The sequence below is a fragment of the Tachypleus tridentatus genome, chromosome 8, assembly GCF_004210375.1.
Source record: "Tachypleus tridentatus isolate NWPU-2018 chromosome 8, ASM421037v1, whole genome shotgun sequence".
Taxonomy (NCBI): Eukaryota; Metazoa; Arthropoda; class Merostomata; order Xiphosura; family Limulidae; genus Tachypleus; species Tachypleus tridentatus.
The window spans coordinates 128,283,222-128,302,164 of record NC_134832.1 but is presented as its reverse complement, the minus strand read 5'-3'; the positions used below and the strand labels follow the sequence as shown (position 1 = coordinate 128,302,164).

Below are 18,943 nucleotides of genomic sequence, written 5' to 3'. Positions count from 1 at the left end.
TCACATCAATCAGTTTGTAAAACATCCCTTGAAGAAGATGTTTTGAGGCTTTTTCAGCTACTATGGCATCAGAGCCTTACATATCATAGAAGGTATGATGCGAGGACCACAGTACATCGAAGTTTTGCAGAGAAGAGTCATTCCAGAATTGAAAAAGAGATTTCCAGATGGATCTGGCATTTTTCAGCAAGATCTGGCTCCATGCCACACATTGAAACTTGTGAAGAATTTTAGAACTACAACACGAATAAAGGTGCTGGACTGGCCTGGAAACTTTCTGGACTTAAATCCTGTTGAAAATCTTTGGGCAATTTGTAAAGAAAGACTTTGGGAAAAAGACTGTACTGCAAAAGATAAGCTAATTGAGGCCATAATTGAGGTGTGGTACTGTGATCCAAAAATTAGTAAAGATTGCAGTCAACTTGTGGACTCAATGCCAAAGAGGATTAATGATCTTCTGAAAAATAAAGGTGGTCATATCATGTATTAATTTGTTAGTAATTTTTGGATTCTCAGAAATAAAATGCAAAAAATTGAAAAAATCATAATTTTCCATCTTGTTTCAATTAATTTGCACAAGGGTGTATGTGTTACAGACATGATTCAGTATAATGTCCTTCTCTTGCAATTGGCATCAGTGAGCAATAAATCACTGGTACATACAATGTGATCACCTCAACACCAGTGTCATCCTCTCTATAGGCCCCATGCTAGCTGCAGAAGGAGACATCATAACATATACATCATCACTTGACCATCAATTTCTACACACTGTGTGTGTGTTCAGTACTATATGAAATGGAAACAGAGGTGTCCGTGGTTCAAATGTAATTGTAATGTATTATAGTGAGTTATATGGGGCAGATCTGGTGTCATTGGAACCCCACTTCTCATTGTAGAGGTACCCTTTGTTGTAGCACCAGTAGTTAGGTCCCAATTTGTGAGGATTCTGGAGAGTATACTATCCCAACAGCTCAAACTTGGTGTAGTGGCAAAGATCTCTTGTACTCCACTCAACATGGAGAGAAAATCTGCATAAGGAAAACCTTGAGAATGTTCCCAGGTTCTCATCAGTCTCTCTGTCTGGAAAGATGTTTTATTGGAAACAGTGCAACAGATATCTATGAAACCCTATATTTACAAACACAAGCCAGAAATTGGGTAGAAACACTACTCAAATTCTGGCTTTCTCAAAATAATCCATAGAATGGGTACAGTCTAGCCTGAACATATAAGTAGAGTAAGAAATAGCACAAGGGAACTTCAAGTGATTTTGCAGAACATTCCATTTCACAGTGGGTACTTGTAAAGCTAGGGTATGATCACTTACTGTTATCCTGACTTGATATGTAATTTTGGATAAGTATTCCTTGAAGGCAACCCTAGTTACCTAGCAGGATCCTATAGTTATTGTGAGATGAGAAGTGTTTCTTTGTTCACTCACTCACTTACCTATAGATGGAGAATGGATTGAAAAAACACCATAGGCAGAAGTAAAAATTCCTACAGAAATGAAAAAAACATTCAAATGGAGGAGATAGTTGGAGAGAAAGAGGAGACAGTATATACCACATTAAATTTTGCACTTAGTATTTGGGTGTTTTTTATGGTTATGTTGTGTTTCTACTCAATAAAGAAGCAAACATAAACAAATGCAAAATTAAAGAAGCCTTACTTATACAACAATTCAAGCCCTAAATAAATCAATACAAAGGAACATCTTTATACCTATATTAATAAACATAATTAAACATCTAAGCACACCCTTCACATTCCAACACTCAATTACACAACCATCTTCAAACATGAGTCAGTTACCTTTCTTTCTTTGTGAACCTGATGATGATCGAAGAAGATTGAAACATTGTTCACTCCTCTACATAAAATTTTTCTCAATCCAAACCAGCAGTTTTTACATATATAAAGTTAAAAAAACATTAAGACCAATGTTTATATCTAGTCTACAGCAGTAAGAGAAAAACTACAGCAATACAAGTTGTAAAGGACTTTCTGTAGCATAATTGTAATTATCATAACTAACAGGAAGACAAAAATGTAAGTTCAAAAACCACCACCAGTCACCTGAAGTTGGACTTTCCAGTCCTGGTTCCGAGTTATTTAACATTATGGCCATTTTCAGAAAGTAAAGTAATAAAAGTTCTAAAATACTTACAGCAAAATTTTAATAATAACTTGCCACAATGATTAATGGGTAGTTCAAACAGCAGCGTTAGTCACATGAAGTTGGCCTTTCCAGTCCTGGTTTTGAGTTATTTGATGTTACAACCATTTTCTAATTTTAAATCGAACTAGATGTACTTTGGTTCTTAAAAGGGAATCACATTAAAAAAAAATGTATAATGTCTAACTTACTCTGAACTGGGTAAGTGAAGAAAGTCCCAGTGCAGAGTCGAAGTCCTTGATGATGAATGAGGTCCAGTATCCTTCAGGCCAAGGTCCTGGCAGAGCCACAGACTGGTGATCCATAGTTGAATTTTGGTTGAATAAGGGCATAATATGTCTTTAACATAGAACACTGATCCACTCCCCAAGTGGTGGAAGAGAGGACACTGAGAACGTTCAGTGCTCTTGTACATTTGATCTGTACAATTAGCTGCTTGATATGTGGTATAAAGGTCAGCTTATTGTCAAAGATAAGCCCAAAAAACTTTGTCTCAGGAACCACAGGCAGCACAACTTCACTGATACAAAGTTTAGGAGCAGATTGAATAGCCCGTTGGCAGCAAAGGTGCATGCAAACAGTTTTAGAGAGAGAGAAGTGAAAGCTGTTTGCTGTGGTCCACTTCAGTAAATGATTGAGAGCAGTCTGTAGCTGCTGCTCAATATATATCATTTTCCCCGACTGACATGAGATGTGAAAGTTGTCAACATACAGCCCATTTGCAACAGTAAGAGGGAGTGGTTCAGTGATGGCATTAATCTTTATATTGAAAAGTCTGACACTCAAAACACAGCCCTGAGGGACTGTAAGTTCCTGTAGAAAAGAATGGGAAAGTGTCAAACCCTCATGAACTTGGAATCTTGTGTCCATTAAAAATTTTTTAATAAAAATGAGCAAATGGCCATGTAACCCATATGCATGGAGGTCTTGCAAAATGTCATACCTCCATGTAGTATCATAAGCCTTCTCAATGTCAAAGAATATTGATACAAGATGTTGTTTGAGAAAGGCTTCTCTGATTGACGTTTCAAGTCATATCAGGTGGTCCACGGTGAAGAGCTGTTGTTAAAATCCATAGTGGGTGGGTGAGAGGAGATTGTTTGATTCGAGGAACCAAACAAGACAAGCATTAACCATTCTCTCTAAGGTCTTACATAGATAGGTCATCAAAGCAAATTGATGGTAGTTTGAAGTAATCTTTGGTTCCTTCCCAGGCTTAGAAAAAGGTAGGACAATAGCCTGGTGCCAGGCATCAGGAAGAACATTCTCCTGCCAGATCTGGTTAAAAACAATCAGAAAAATAGCAAGAGAAGCAGGAAATAGATGGCACAGCATTTCATAGTGTACATCATCAGGTCCAACTGATGTACTGCCAGACCAATTTGAGTTCCATCAGTGTAAACAGACAATTATAGTCACAGAGACAATCAGCTCAAAAGGAAAAAGGTGATTGCTCTGCCTGAGTCTTGATGGCTAAGAAGGTGGAGGAAAAATCAGAAGTGCTAGATACCTGGCAAAAGCTTTCACTGAGAGTATCGGCAATGCTCTAGGCATCAGCTACTTCCTGGCCATCAGAAAGCAAGAACAAGAGGGGGACAGAATTATATATTGCCTACTGATCTTTCAAATCTTGTCCCATATGACTTTGGAACTGGTGATAGAAGACATGATGGTTATGAACTTAATCCTAGATTCCTTTTAGCTTTGATGTCTTACTCACCATGCATGTGCATGGACCTGTCGGAAAGCAATGCGGTATGAGAGTGTGTGATGCCTACGAAAAGTATCCCAGGCCTGTTTTTGAGCCTTCCATGCCATGTGGCAGGTTAGATTCCACCACAGACGAGGATATCATGAAAAAAATGTTGAGGTTTTAGGAATACAATGAGCAGCTACTTATATAATACAGTCAGTTACTGCTGCCACACAGTCAATGGCAGGATCAAGTTCTGTGAGAGCAGTGAGAAAGGACCAGTTTGCTTGATCCACCTTCCACCTGGGCACGCAGGCCAGGTGGCATCAACCATGGCCAGTCTCTCAAAATTATAGGAAAATTATCACTGCCTCGTGTATTATTGTCAACCCTCCATGAAAAATGAGAGAATAGTGAAGGTGAGCAAATTGAGAGATCAATAGCAGTAAGGGACTGACTAGGTGCATGTAAGTAAGTAGAAAAATTGCTGTTGAAAAGAGAAAGGTTGTGATCAGAGAGCATACGGTCTAAAGAGTGACCTCTCCTATCAATATTAGCAATTCCCCAGAGGGGATGATGTCCATTAAAATTCCCCAGGATTAAAAAGGGAGGCAGCAACTGTTCAAGCTTTCATTGATGCTCTCAGGCAAGGTCTGATTGATCATAGTTCTTCCAGGTGATAGATAGAGAGAATAAACAGTGATGGTATGACCCAAGGAAACATGGATGGCTACTGCATCCAAGGGTGTGTCGAGTGGCAAAGACAGGGTTGACACATGCAAATCAACTAACAGTGCCACCCCTCCATGCACTCATCTGTCACATGTCCTGTCATTTCTGTACAAAGAAAACCACTGAAAGGCGACTGTATCAGCAGGTCTCAGAAATGTTTCCTGTAAGGAAAGACATACAGGATGGTAGGAAGTAATCAGTATTTTGATGTCATCCAGATTAGAATGTAAACCCTGACAATTCCATTGTATCAAGGTGGGCATTTTTATTTTATGTGTAGGCAAATTGAGTGGAGAACCCTTTTGTTTACGATCACATCTTTTTTCTTTATTGTCTTTATTCGAGGGAGGTCTATTGATCTCCATGGATCTTGCCCTGGGTTGACTGGACAGGTCTTTGCTGTTGGAAGAGGATTCCAGTTACTGAGGACATGAATGAATGATCATTTTGCATCTTGGGGTGGGAGAAGAAGATGTACCCAAGGAAATGCCCATACCTTGAAGCAAAGGAAGTGAATCTTGGGATTTGCTGGAATGTATGTTAAGGATAGAGATGGGTGTTGAAGTTAATTCATCAATGTTTTTAACTATGGAGGTGAAAAGTCTTTTCATTTGGTTTGAGAATGATTTTTTTGGAGGCACAGAGAGATCCATTTACACTCCCACTGTAGTATTGGAATGAAGTGCAGCAGCATAAGTCTGAGAGGAAGTGGTGGACAGCAACATTTGAGTCTCAGGTTAAGTGATATTTTGAATTGTTTTTCAAACACTGCACTTTCTTCTCTTCCAACCATTTATGGCAAGAACAAAAGTATGGCAGGTGAGAGCCATTGCAATCGAAGCAATGAGGGTCTGTTTCACACTCATAGACATTGTGTGTCCTTGCCACTGCAATAAGCATACATCAAGGAACCATAACAAGATGTCTTCAAGTGACAAAACCGCTGACACTGGAAACATCTGAGAGGGTTTGGAATGTGTGGCCATACCCGACAATTAAGATAACCTGCTTTAATGGTAGCAGGTGGACATGGTGATGTAAATGTCAGAATGAGGACATTGGTTGGCATCATAGTTCCATCTTTGCAAGTGGAGATATGCCTCACTGCAGAAACTCTTTGGTTGGAAAAACCAGTGAGAATCTCTGACTTGGGGACATTCTTAAAATCCATCTCAACAATAGTTCCTCATGATGAATTCAAAGTAGTATGAAGTGTAACTTCAATAGATATATCCTCAATTGCCTTTGAATGCAAGAGGAGTTCACCGTGCTGAGATGTGGATGTTTCCACTAATATGTCACCAGAGCAAAGCTTTTTTATTGATTTTGGAGAGCCAGCAAGTCCCTCTAGCCCCTTCTGAATGATAAAGGGAGACATTTGCCCTAAAGGTTTGTGTGAAAAAGAATGCAGGATAATAAAACGAGGTACAACAGGTGTTACAGATGTTGAAGATTGCTGCTCAGAATTTAAGTTTTTATTTGGAAGATCCATGATAAAAAAAAGGGGTATTTCAATGCCCACTGACCCCACCTACCATGGAGCCCTATGAGGGGATGCACTACAATGCCAAACAAGGGCACTGCAGCAACACTAGGGTTTCTTGAGAACTATATCCAAACACTAGCATCTGATATAATGTTTACAACACCTGTTGAGAACATCCAACACTGGTACTTAGCCCAAGTGGACCAGCCAAATGACCCAAGGGGGCACCCTAAGGCCATCTGTCTACAGGAATTCAAGATGAAAGTGGTGTGCTAGGGTTGGACCCCTCAACCACCAGGATTCTATCCTCCCCTTCACAGGTAACCACAAAAGGCAAACACGTCGGTGGATGTTTAAATCCCAGAGGAGGTAAACTGAAAGAACAGAACCTTCCCTGGGAGGTCCCCTCACCACGTACAAGAATCCACACCAAAGGAAAACAGAAAAAAGGGAGAGAAAAATTAGGGAGAGGCTATGAACTCAAGATGGTCAAGTCTCTCATAATCTCAGTATCATTCTCTCAAGATGTTGAGAATATGCAGGATAAGATGTGAGGTGAAAGGCAACTGACTGGAACCAAACGAGAGAGGGAAAAAAGATCCAGATGATCACTGGCAATTAGACTGGATGGAAATAGGATGAGAAATGAAGAATGGATGGTTTACTGGACATAGAACTTGGAGTGGTATTAGAAACAAAAAAATGGAGAAATATAAATTCCAGTGGCCAACTTTGTTCTCATAAGTTTCAGGCATGAAACTGTGGAATGAAAGTGAGTGGTAGGGATTGGAACAAGGACTCCCAGCTATATAATGGACTACATCACATAAAAGATGGCCATTATGTCTTTTACAGGAAAATAACTTCCAGAAGAAATGATGTTAATTTCTTCAATGTGAGGTAATTCTTCACTCATATTGGCTTCAGAAATATTGACATTAATATGTGAAATCATGTAAAAGTTTACAAACACAAATTTCAGCAACTTCAAAAAACACATTAGTGCACTACAGTGCTGAGAAAGGAATGAAGATTTATTAGTATAACTGTAGAGGGAGTCATTAAGCATGTAGGTGTGTCACACTCCTACTGGTGGAGGGTTCTTTTGCATAATCATGTCATCATACAGTGGTACAAATTCATGTGTTTTCCTGTGAAATCAAGTGGCTTACAAATCTCTTTGGCAGAATACACAAGTTGGACAGGAATGAAGCTCTCTGGTTGTGGAAGTGAGTATTCATTTCAGAAGGATAAATGCACAAAAACTGGGCATTAGACAGTAAAATATAAGTTAAGAAGTTTTTCCTCTCAAGCAGGTAAAAAAAAAAAGATTCTAAAAATTGGGAACCAAGGAAATTTAAAGAAGAATGGCTGTAAGTGAAGAGAAGAGAGTTCAGAAGGCATGTTAGTACCAGTGAAGAGTCATTCCAAAAATGATTCTGCAAGAACCTAAAATCAGGGGAAGGAAGAAAGACATAGTAATCATTAGATTGGGTCTCATGCAGTAGATAACAGAAGAAACAAAGGACACAGGAAAAAGTGAATGAATAGAACATATATGAGAAATCATCTTTACAGAAAGATTAGAAAGTTGAGGAGTTTCTTCAAATGATAAAGCAGAAACAAAAGAAAATTCTAGTGAGAGAATTAGCTGGTCAAAATCATCATCACTCTGATCATGATCAAGACAAAGAAGAACTTACTGTTATTAGATAATGGAGTTTGTTTTTCCATAATGTAGTAATGAAAGAAACAATTAAACCAAAATTTAATTAAATTTCTTTAATTATAGCAAATCTCACAAACTGAAGTATCATGAGTAAAAAAAAATGTTTGTTCAAGACAAGGTTAGAAAAAGAATATTGTTATTTGAAGCACGGACACTTACGGGAAGTTTCTGTGCAAGAACGTTGTGTTGCAAGTAGACCACTGTCACAAGAAGATGTAATCATCCATTAGGGTAGTTCACATTATACACAGGATTGTTTAGGTGGGAGTTAGCTCATGGCTAACAGCATGCATATCTTGTAGGCAGATGTGCAAGAAATAAAGTTACTCAGTGTGAAGAGGTGAGGCATTGTCTTGGAAATTATTCCATTAACAATCTTAAAGACCTCAGTCATATCACCTCTAACTGTTCTTTTTATAAGAGAAAGCATTTTTCAAGATCTTAACCTGTCCTCTTATGAGAAATTTTTCAACTCTGATTTTTTTTCCTAACAATTCTATGTCCTTCCTAAAAGAAGAATCCCAAGATTGAACACAATTCTTTAAATGTGGTCCAACTTATAGTATATACAATAAAATGACAATTTATTTAGTCTTGTACTCAATACTTCTGTAGATACAAACTAAAATCCTATTTGCTCTAAAACTATCAACAGCACACTGAATGACTCAAGAGACTAATTATCCAAACAATCAAGACTTTGTTCTTCCATGAAACTGTTCTGATATTTGTAGGCACATGGTCAAAAATGTATTCATAATAGGTACTTACCTCTACCCATAAGATTAACTAGAATCTCACAATAAGCAGGAGGAGGGTTGGTAAAAGCTATTATCCTCATGAAAATAGTAGGTTAACAGAACAGCAATAACCAGAATATCAGGGAGGAGATAAAACAAGCAAAGTACATGTAAAATGGAGAATGAAATGAAAAAGAAATAGGTTTCAGGAATAAAAAGACACAAACCTAAGACAGAAGTTCCAAGAAAATAAATCAGGACTAAGACAGTTCACAGGTTGGGAATGGAATGATTGCTGAACTCTAAATGCAGAAAAAGATTAATAAAGTCCTAGTCAGCCAGCAAATGCTCAGAAGTTTCAGTAGGAGCTGTAGCAAAGATCAGGAAGAAAGGTTGGGTCTTGTAACATGTGTCTTCTTGATGCAAGACAGCAAAAAAATTAATTATTGGATTGTCCACACCTGAGGCCCATAAAACACTAGTCGCCATTGTGACTCCTGAAGTGGTGAGGTGAACTTCAAAGTGTATCACATAGAAGCATTTCACAAATCTCAAGTGCAGAAATAAAGTGACACGAACCAACTGATAAGTACAAAAAAAAAATCTAGTTGAAAATATCAAACAAAATTTAAAATAAACCATTTTGTGAGGAAAACAGAATGAAATACACAGAAATAAATGAAAAAGCATCTAGAAAATCAAATGTTGCCAAACGAGAAGTGAGGACTTGGTAGAGGGAGTCACATGGGTCGTGTAATTCCAACTTGGGGGGTGGAGCAAGGTTTGTAAAATGCATAACCTTGTGAGAGGAGGTAAGAATCATACCTTATCAGAATAGTATTTTCAAAATGGAGGGAAAAAGGCTAATACATAATTTGCTGCTCCATTAATAATGTTTAAAGACTGTCCAATCAGAGAAGATAATAGCAACAGGTCATTCACTGAAAGTGAGGGTATATATTCTGAAATCTTTATCCTGAAATTAGTTGAGTTTTTAGTTTTCAGATATAACATAGTTTATGAAATTTATATCTTTATCAGAAAACACTCACGCATACTTTGTACCCTTCCATAACTGCACACAAATATAAATGAGCAACAATACAAGACATTGAGCTCTACACATTAACTAAAATAAAATATTAATATATATTTGTCAAAGTACAGAAAGTCACCAAACAAAGCCAGGATCTCATTAAATTATTTCTTCAAATAACCTAGAATGCATTTCAAAAACTACAGTTATCTATTTATTGTATCTAGTAAGACTGATTCAGATGTAGAAAGGAGCTATAATAAACCACTACACTTAATTATGCACGTTATGAAAATATTATGCAGTTGTAGTACACTGAATGTATTTTGACACACAAAACACTTCAACAAACAAAACAATCCTTACTTTCCTACTCTCTCCTTTTTTTGTGAATTCAAGCACAACTTATTTTTTTCCATTCAGTCACATAAGATGGCTGTTAGTATGAATTTTAATATTGGTGATTCTAAGGCCAGTGCTCTACCAAGAAAGATACCAAAATACATGTTCATATCAAACAATTTAACTAGCCATAAGAATTATTATATTATTTTCTGAAGTTTTTGAAACTTATTCTCTTTGTGTCTTTTTCTTGATGATGAGAAACCCACTTGAAATAAAAATGTATCTCAGATGGGCTGGTATGGGTATTAACACTTTTACTGATAATAGTAGAACAACATTTCGACCTTCCTAGGTCACCTTCAGGTTAAGAAAGAGAGAGTTTGAATGTGACCATTGACAGACACGTCTTAGGAACGAGTGTATGGGATTGTAGGGGAGTTGCAGGTGAATGTTAGGTTATTAATTAGTACAGGTATAAAGGTGTTCCTTTATATTGGTTTAATTTTGATTTTAGTTGCTGTATAAGTAGGGCTTCTTTGATTTTGTTTGTTTACATTTGTTTCCTTACTTAATATCTGGATGTTTTCTATGGTTATGTTGTATTTATTTGATTTGCAGTGTTCAAAAATGTGTGGTGTTTTTTTGTGTTCTTTGAATCTAGATTCCATTTTTCTACTTGTTTCTTCAATACATAAGTCATGGCAGTTGTTGCATTGTATTTTATAAATTATGTTGGTGTTGTGTTTGTCAATATAGTTTTTACTTAGTATGGACTTTAGTTTTGTACCTGGTTTTTGAATAAATTTGGTGTTTACTGGAATGTTGTGTTTTATTATAAGTTTTTTTCCAATTGTTAGTTATTTTTTTGCTGATGTTGGGATCATATGATGTTCAGTAGTGTAAGGTTTTGTAGTTTGTTGTACCTTGGGATTTATTGTTGTTTCTTTCTTGTTGGTCTAGCTGTGTGCATATAATTTTTTCTATGATTTCTTGAGGAAATTTCTTGATGCTGATGAAGTGTTGTTTTATTTTGTTGATTTCATTGTTAATTTTATAGGGTGAACAAAGTTTTGTGACTGTATTTATTTAGTTTCTTAACATGTTGAGATTTTGTTTTGTTTCATATGCTGAGTCCCAGGGAATGTATAATCCAGTATGGGTGATTTTTCTGTGGATTTATCTTTTGAATTGTGTATTAGTTCTAGTGATTTTGAGATTAAGATGATTAAGTGATTAAGAAATGCTATTTAGTTAGTTTTTTTCCTGTTTACAATGCAACAACTCCCATGACTTCTATACTAGAGAAACAAGCAGAAAAATGGAAACTAGATTCAAAGAACATAAAATAACACCTTCACACGTTTTTGAACATTGCAAGTCAAATAAACACAACATAACCATAGAAAAAACCCAGATATTAAGTAGGGAAACAAATATAAACAAATGCAAAATCATAGAAGCCCTACTTATACAGCAGCTAAAACCAAAATTAAACCAGTATAAAAGAACACCTTTATACCGATACTATTTAATAACCTAGCATCCACCTGCAATGCACCCTACAATCCTGTAGCGGTTTATACTCTTGTTCCTAAGACATGTGTCCATCATAGGTCACATTCAAACTCTCTCTTTCTTAACCTGAAGATGACCTAGGAAGGTTGAAACGTTGTTCTCTCCCTATCAATAAAAGTGTTAATACCCATACCAGCCTTTCTGAGATACATTTGTATATTGTTGTTTTCAACAATCTGTTTAACCTTCTAAGGATATATGTAATCCTCAGATATAAATATTTTCTTTTCAGAAAAGTGCCCCTAGATAAGAAGTCTATTAAACAGTTTAAAATAATATCACTACAAGAGAATGCAATGCAACCTTCTTTACCTCTCTTTAAAGAATTCCACTAACTCTTTACAATCTGAGGTGCCATTTTTCATGTTGTTGTACAAGACTTCAAAACCATCATTTTTCTCACCCTGCAAGGGAAATGAACATTATACCAATTAGTGAGACACTTGACACGTATCTGTAGACTGTTGCAAAACTACTTTACAAATGAACATGTTTGAAACTCAAAGAAAAAGTGTTTCGATTCACACAAAAACTTAAGTTTCTTAATCTATGAAGCTGTACAACTTATGGAAAATTTCAAAGGATTTCCATGTTGACAAGCAAACTAACTATGGATACTTTCTATTTCAAAAAACAATAACTTCACTATAGTAAGTTAGTAAAAGAAATTTTATTGTCTATATAAATATATTAAGTACATGTACTGTTTTGGAATTTTTCTTTGTATATTTTATAAACAATAAGTTTTACATCTCCAGTCTATAATGAATAATACTGACTACAATATTAATAACAAGTAAAAGATGATCTAAAATAAACATCACTACAAGTGTACTATGTATTATCACAGTCTATAATTATTGTAAATATATTGTACTTACATTATCACAGTGTATAATTATTGTAGATATTTTGAACTGTGCATTATCACAGTCTATAGTTATTGTAAATGTATTGTACTGTGCATTATTACAGTCTATAGTTATTGTAAATGTATTGTACTGTGCATTTTACAGTCTATAGTTATTGTAAATGTATTGTAGTGTGCATTATCACAGTCTATAGTTATTGTAAATGTATTGTACTGTGCATTATCACAGTCTATAGTTATTGTAAATATTTATAAAATTCCTTTTAACTAAAAGTCAATTCTTTGGCAGAATTAAGTATTTTTTACTATTAACTTCTGAAACCAATTTCTCATACATAACATCATTTCTAATATAGTCATAACAGTTGGTTGGTCTTTACAGGTAGTTTTTGAAATCCATTTTAAATGTTTACTTCTTGTGCTTTAGTTGAGTAAAAAAATGTAAAATGGGAAACAAAAAATAAATTACACATAATTATGTATTACACTATAATGTATTTAATATAATAAACTACAACTGACAGTAGTGTTTTTCATATTCAGTAGTAATACTCAAATTTATATACACTAAGAAATGACTTGCATCTTGCTTGGAGTATGGGCATTGTGGGAAGAGAGAGGTAGGCATTGTTACCAACGAACCTTTAAATCTGCTTATGTGTTTAGCTGAGGTGAAAAAAAAAGTAAAGAGTTTTTAGATAGGTTTATAACAATTATGAATTTAAAAGAAAGTAAGTTTTATAACCTTGTTTAAAACTTGCAAATCCTCATTTTGGATAGTGTGCACAGAATTTAAAGAACTTTCAGAGGGAAGTTCAACAGTTATCAAACAGTTTAATAATGACATCCGTAAATAAAACAATTTGAGGCTTTATTAAAACTTAACATTAACATTTGGTGAGTACTTTTGCATGATTTTTGTTTTAAATTAAAGAAAGATATCAATGAAAGCATAAAAATTAGATAAAGGTAATATTTTACATGATAAATGTATTAATGCACTAATTTTTAATTATTTCTATCTTGAGTCTTCCATTGGTACTTAGCTCTTCTTCTCCAACATAATCTGTTGGTGCTATTGCTATTTAAATTTTCTCAAAAGTTTAAATCTATCCTTTATATTTCAGAAAATCAACAATTCCCTTCTTAAATTCCACTAAAATGCTGGCTTCCACTACTGACTACAGCATTTCAATTCAAAATTACCATGTTTTTTGTTATAAAAATATAGCTGTCTTTCATGAAGTCTATCTAGCCTGTCATATGCAAATATTAAGTTTCAATCCTGTTATCTTCAGAATACAACATAAACAAATTAAAAGTTTTATCCTATAAATTATCTAGATAATCTCATAAACTTCAACAAGATTGCTTTTTACCTTTCCTTTCTCATGAGAAAATAAATTTAGAGAACTTATCTCTTAAAAGATAAGCCTCCTATTCCCAGTATCATTCTTTTATCCCTCTTCTAATCTCTTACAAACAAATCATTTCTGAAATGAGGAGACTAAAACTGTATGCAGTATTTTGAAAGAGGGATCTAATTAATGATTTGTATAAGGCAGAGAATTATTTTTTGAAGTTGTGTAAAATATGTCTGAATATGTTCAAAATTATATTAGCTTTACTACTAGCAAATAATGCTGCTTTGGTATTATAAAAGTTGCTGAAAATTTTGAAAGGGAGAAATTAGATGAGATTCATAAGGAAAAAGATGTTTGAATAGTGATTACAAAATCTCTAAGGCCTTCTAAACAAGCAGTTTAATCAACCAAGGGAAATGAAAAATCATAATTAATTTTAATCATTAGGCAAATGTACACTTAGCTGCAGCAAAACTTGGTATTTTGAAAATTCAAGTTGCATAAATGTAAAATAAAACAATATAAAGACTAGAATACTAATTCTATAAAACTTTAAATAATTATAAATTTATATTACAAAGTTTGAATGCCATTAAGGAAGAAATAAAAATAAGTTAACAACAAGGTTTAACTCCTCCATGGCAATTGCTGTAATGTTTTATAAAGGTTAACCATACGACACAGAAATTAAATTATCAGTATTTTTTGCATGAAAGAAAAGATAATTTCACTACAATAACATCGAACTTGGTGAATTATATATGGATAAAATGACTGGTATAGGTAGAGTTTGTTTGTTTTGAATTTTGCACAAAGCTACTCGAAGGCTATATGCACTAGCCATCCCTAATTTAGCAGTGTAAGACCAGAGGGAAGGCAGCTAGTCATCACCACCCACTGACAACTTTTGGGCTACTCTTTTACCAATGAATAATGGGATTGACCATCACATTATAACGCCCCCACGGCTGAAAGGGCGAGTATGTTTGGTGTGACTGAGATTCGAACTTGCGACCCTCGGATTATGAGTCGAATGCCTTAACACACTTGGTCATGTCGGGTCACTGTATGGGTAGAGAAAGCACTATGTAGAGGAGCGAACAATGCTTTGACCTTCTTTGGTCATTGTCAGGTTCACAAAGAAAGAAAGAAGTAACTCAAGCCCAAAATAAACCAATACAAAGGAACACCTTTATGCCTATATTAATAAATATAATCAAACATATGGGCAGCTAGTGGTCAGTTACCTCTTTCTTTCTTTGTGAACCTGACAATGACCAAAGAAGGTCAAAGCATTGTTCGCTCCTCTACATAGTACTTTTTCTGTTTAATACATATGTAATTTTCTCTACAAGTGGGTTTTCTTGTTATCACAGATAGTATCTAGTGATTAGTAAATTTCATCATATAGTCTTAAATCTGTCAAATAAAGTTAAAATAGCATTAATATATTCTGTGATATAAAAGTTTTAATAATTATAGTTTTAAAACCACATAAGGAATAATAAAAAAACACAATTATAATGAGAACATTGATTTTATTGTGGTGACAATACAATATAAACATTTAAATGGAGTGTGTGGCATAACAAAAGGCTAATTCACTCCATTGGTTTTTGCATATGTACATTCATGTCATTTTTTTTAAAGACACTTGGAGCAGTGGAACATTTTTCATGTTGCATTACATGAACAACAGTTGGTATTTTGAACCAGTAGATTTTGCTACATCTGTTTTTGTATTTTTATATTTTATTAAAATTTCCTACATATATATTGCAGAATTCTGCATTAACATGACCTCTGAATTCAGTGTAAACAATAAAGGTAAAAACACTTCATCACATCACTTTTTCAAGTAGAACTTCTATCTAATAGCTTGACAGGTAACTAATGTACCGTATACAATAAATAAATGTATAAGAAAATGTGGGTATCAATGATGTGGAATCCACATACATTATACAAAATAAAATTGCATAAATTAAAAGGGAGCAAGAACAAAAATAAAAACAAAAGCTGATAGAAATCACGATGAAATATACAGTGATCTGTCAAATTCATTTCTAAAGTAAGTGATTTATGTGAATAGTTTGATAAGTAATTTTTATACAGGAATAGCACAGAAATATGATAAGACTGTATTTAGATATTAATGAAAGATTAATAAAAAGTAAAAAAATACTAATCTTTTTGTTTCATCACATTTCATCCACAAAAAATATGATCTTAATTTTTGCAAGTATATTTGAACTGAATTAAACTTTCTTGGTTTGCTTTCTTGAAGTAAACATTATTATTAATCATTAAATGATTGTATTTTTTATCTACTGATGGAGACCCTTTGGTCAAAATGTCACTTTTATTGCTCTACAAATAAATATTATTTGGGCTTATATGAGTGTACAATTATTTTCATTCTTTCTTGTGTTATTATTTTTTAAGCTTACATCTTTCTAATAAAGACTGGCTGAGCACAAAAGTTGGTACTGTTGTTCATTGTTTAAGAAAAGCAAAATCATAAAAGTTACATTAGATTTTTATGAGCCTCACCTCATAAGATGGTGAGGGGTCAAATAGATATTTTTAAGAAAGACATGTAAATGTTTATAGCATTTTACCCTTTGAAAAAGAAGTTTTTTTTAAATTGCAGATACCTGAAATAATCAACTAACTGAAATCAACTGTATTACTTTTGTTTGCAATTGCTCCAGCAACTGATTAATCAAAATTATGATAAAATCAACTACCATAAAAACAACCAACTAATTATAATCACAGTTTCTGATTATTCCTATTATCCAAGTGATCAAAATATTGCCGTTATTTGTTTTACCTGTGCTATTCCCACTGAAGTGTCAAAACTCAATTTGAACATTACAGATTTATTTTTTTCATTTCAAGTGAAAATTTGTTTTCTAGAAATACACATGATTGTATAAAACACTGTTAAAAATACAAGGAACATTCACATAACAAACTTGATATATTAATGTTTTTCTAAGGCAATATATTTTTTCGAGTTTATCAGGAAGTATTATTGAGCTAACTAGTTATTAAAAAATAAACTTATTAGGTGTCTGTCTCACACTGATTATCTTATATGGATAACTTTAGATCTTTTAACTTATTTTCCCTTCAGAAGAAAAGGCAAGAGGTGATTCTAATGAAGTTTACAATATTAATAAATGGATTTATGGGATAATAGTCTCTGATTTCTCAATTTCTTTGTGCTGTATTCTAAAACTAATAGAAAAGAAAAACTATCATGATTGGAACTTATTCTGTCTGTTTAAATGTTAAATTTGTCTTCAGTAGCAGAAGCCAGCATTTTATTGGATTTTGTGAAGAGAATATACAAGTTCCTCAAAAATAGAAGATGGGTTTAAATTTTTACTTTTTATCATGGTAGGTGTACATGAATGTCTTTATTGTCTTTGTGTTAGTAAACAAAAACCTGTTCAAGACCAAATGGAGCGCATAAACACCATTTACTATATACTCTATGAATCTGGACTCCAATACATTGGAGAAAGACCAACAAAAGTTGAAATTTAAAGCACAGTAAATATGAAACACCATATAGCACTAATATATTTACAACAGCCTATAATGGAAAACAAGAATATCATGTAATACAATGGAACAATACCAAATTGATGGGATGTTAATTACACAAGAGAGAAATAAAAATTAAAAAAAAACTTCTACATCCATCTAAATGATAAATAATTATCACAAAAGGTTAGTATTAGTCCAAGCCAAAGTTATAAACTTACTCTTGAAAACATTCAAGTAAGTTAGCTAAGTCAATTCTCAAGAAGAAAGCCAGGATAAATGGAATATACATAAACCCTTCTAGCAGTGTGGGATATTCTGTTTGCCAGGTGGAATAAATTTCAATAAACTTGAAACTGTTATATCCCTAACATATGAATGGTTTTGTAACTAAGTAGTGATACTACTACACTGTCTTTTGAAAATTTTGAAAAACAGGAAAATTAAAATTGAATAGGCAATTTTTTGCTTTGATCCCATATAAATTTCTCAACTTGAGATTTAATAGTGTCCACTTCTATTCCTTCCCCTCTAGTTGGCTCTACGTAAACCTAGGAAGAGTAATCTCTTCACTGATTCCTTTATTAGAACTAACCACTATTACTAATATTAAGACTCAGTATCAAATCTCTGTCACTACTAATACTAGTGACAGTACCTTGAAGGAAACACTTTCAAGCTGTCCTTCTCATACTCATGATTGGCTTTTCCAAAGGTGAAACAGATTAGCTACTTAAATGTGTGTGTGTTTGGTTTCTTACAGCAAAGGAACAGCAGGCTATCTGCTGAGTCTACCGAGGGGAAAACTACACAAATGTAAGATATAACTAATCAGTAATTACACTTGAACTTTTGTATAAGCTATCCTAGCACTACTAACCATAACAACGACAGTAAAGTAAGTTTAATGAAACTTTAATTTTTTAAAACAAATCTGAATTCGCAAATGTTTGAAATAGTTAGGTCTATAACAATTAGACTATATACATACATTACTAATATCGTAACATACTTTATACATTTTCTAACACTAACAAGGGGTATATTACTTAGATACTTACCCAAAAGTAGTCAATAAAATTTATAGTCATCATGCAAAATATGGGTTCTTTAATGTTTCTAATAACAGAACATGAAAACAGAAATGACACTGCGATAAATTTCGTTGTTTCAAATAACTTCCACTTTCACTTCCTATTCCCATAATCTAACAGCCGTATGTAAACAAATTGAATGCCACCTGTATTTAGATTTTCAAAACAACACAATTACTAATAAAGAAAATATTGGGTAATAATGAACAAAAATACTAAAAGCATCTTATGAGAGAAACATCAAACAAAATTATCATTGTCTGTACTCTTTCAATTACAATATCAATTTTAAATAATATATTTCAATACCGATTATAATGGTCTACAATAAGTGAGTTTTGTAGGCTTCAGAGTTCCTGAGAAAAATATGAAAAATTATTTGATTAGAATGCATTGTTTTAAACTAACGGCTGGAGGGAAGCATTAACAAAGAAACAAATTTTTAACGTAGAGGAGCGAACAACGTTTCGACCTTTTTCGGTCACCGTCAGTAGGTTGAAGAGTTGTTCGCTCCTCTACGTAAAAATTTTCTCAACCC

General features: G+C 33.8%; 1 protein-coding gene across 3 annotated transcripts in view; it reads right to left on the bottom strand.

The window, feature by feature from the left end:
* LOC143223463 (F-BAR domain only protein 1-like) overlaps window positions 1-18,540 on the bottom strand; it is a 56,683-nt gene extending 38,143 nt beyond the window's left edge. For all 3 annotated transcript variants that reach the window (XM_076451487.1, XM_076451489.1, XM_076451488.1), the window contains exons 1-2: window positions 18,373-18,540; window positions 11,831-11,922 (exon numbers count right to left, since the gene is read on the bottom strand). In XM_076451487.1, coding sequence (XP_076307602.1) covers window positions 11,831-11,922; window positions 18,373-18,405 — 125 coding nt within the window. In that variant the 5' untranslated portion in view covers window positions 18,406-18,540. The remainder of the gene's footprint in view (window positions 1-11,830; window positions 11,923-18,372) is intronic.
* Between the last annotated feature and the right edge of the window lie 403 nt (window positions 18,541-18,943).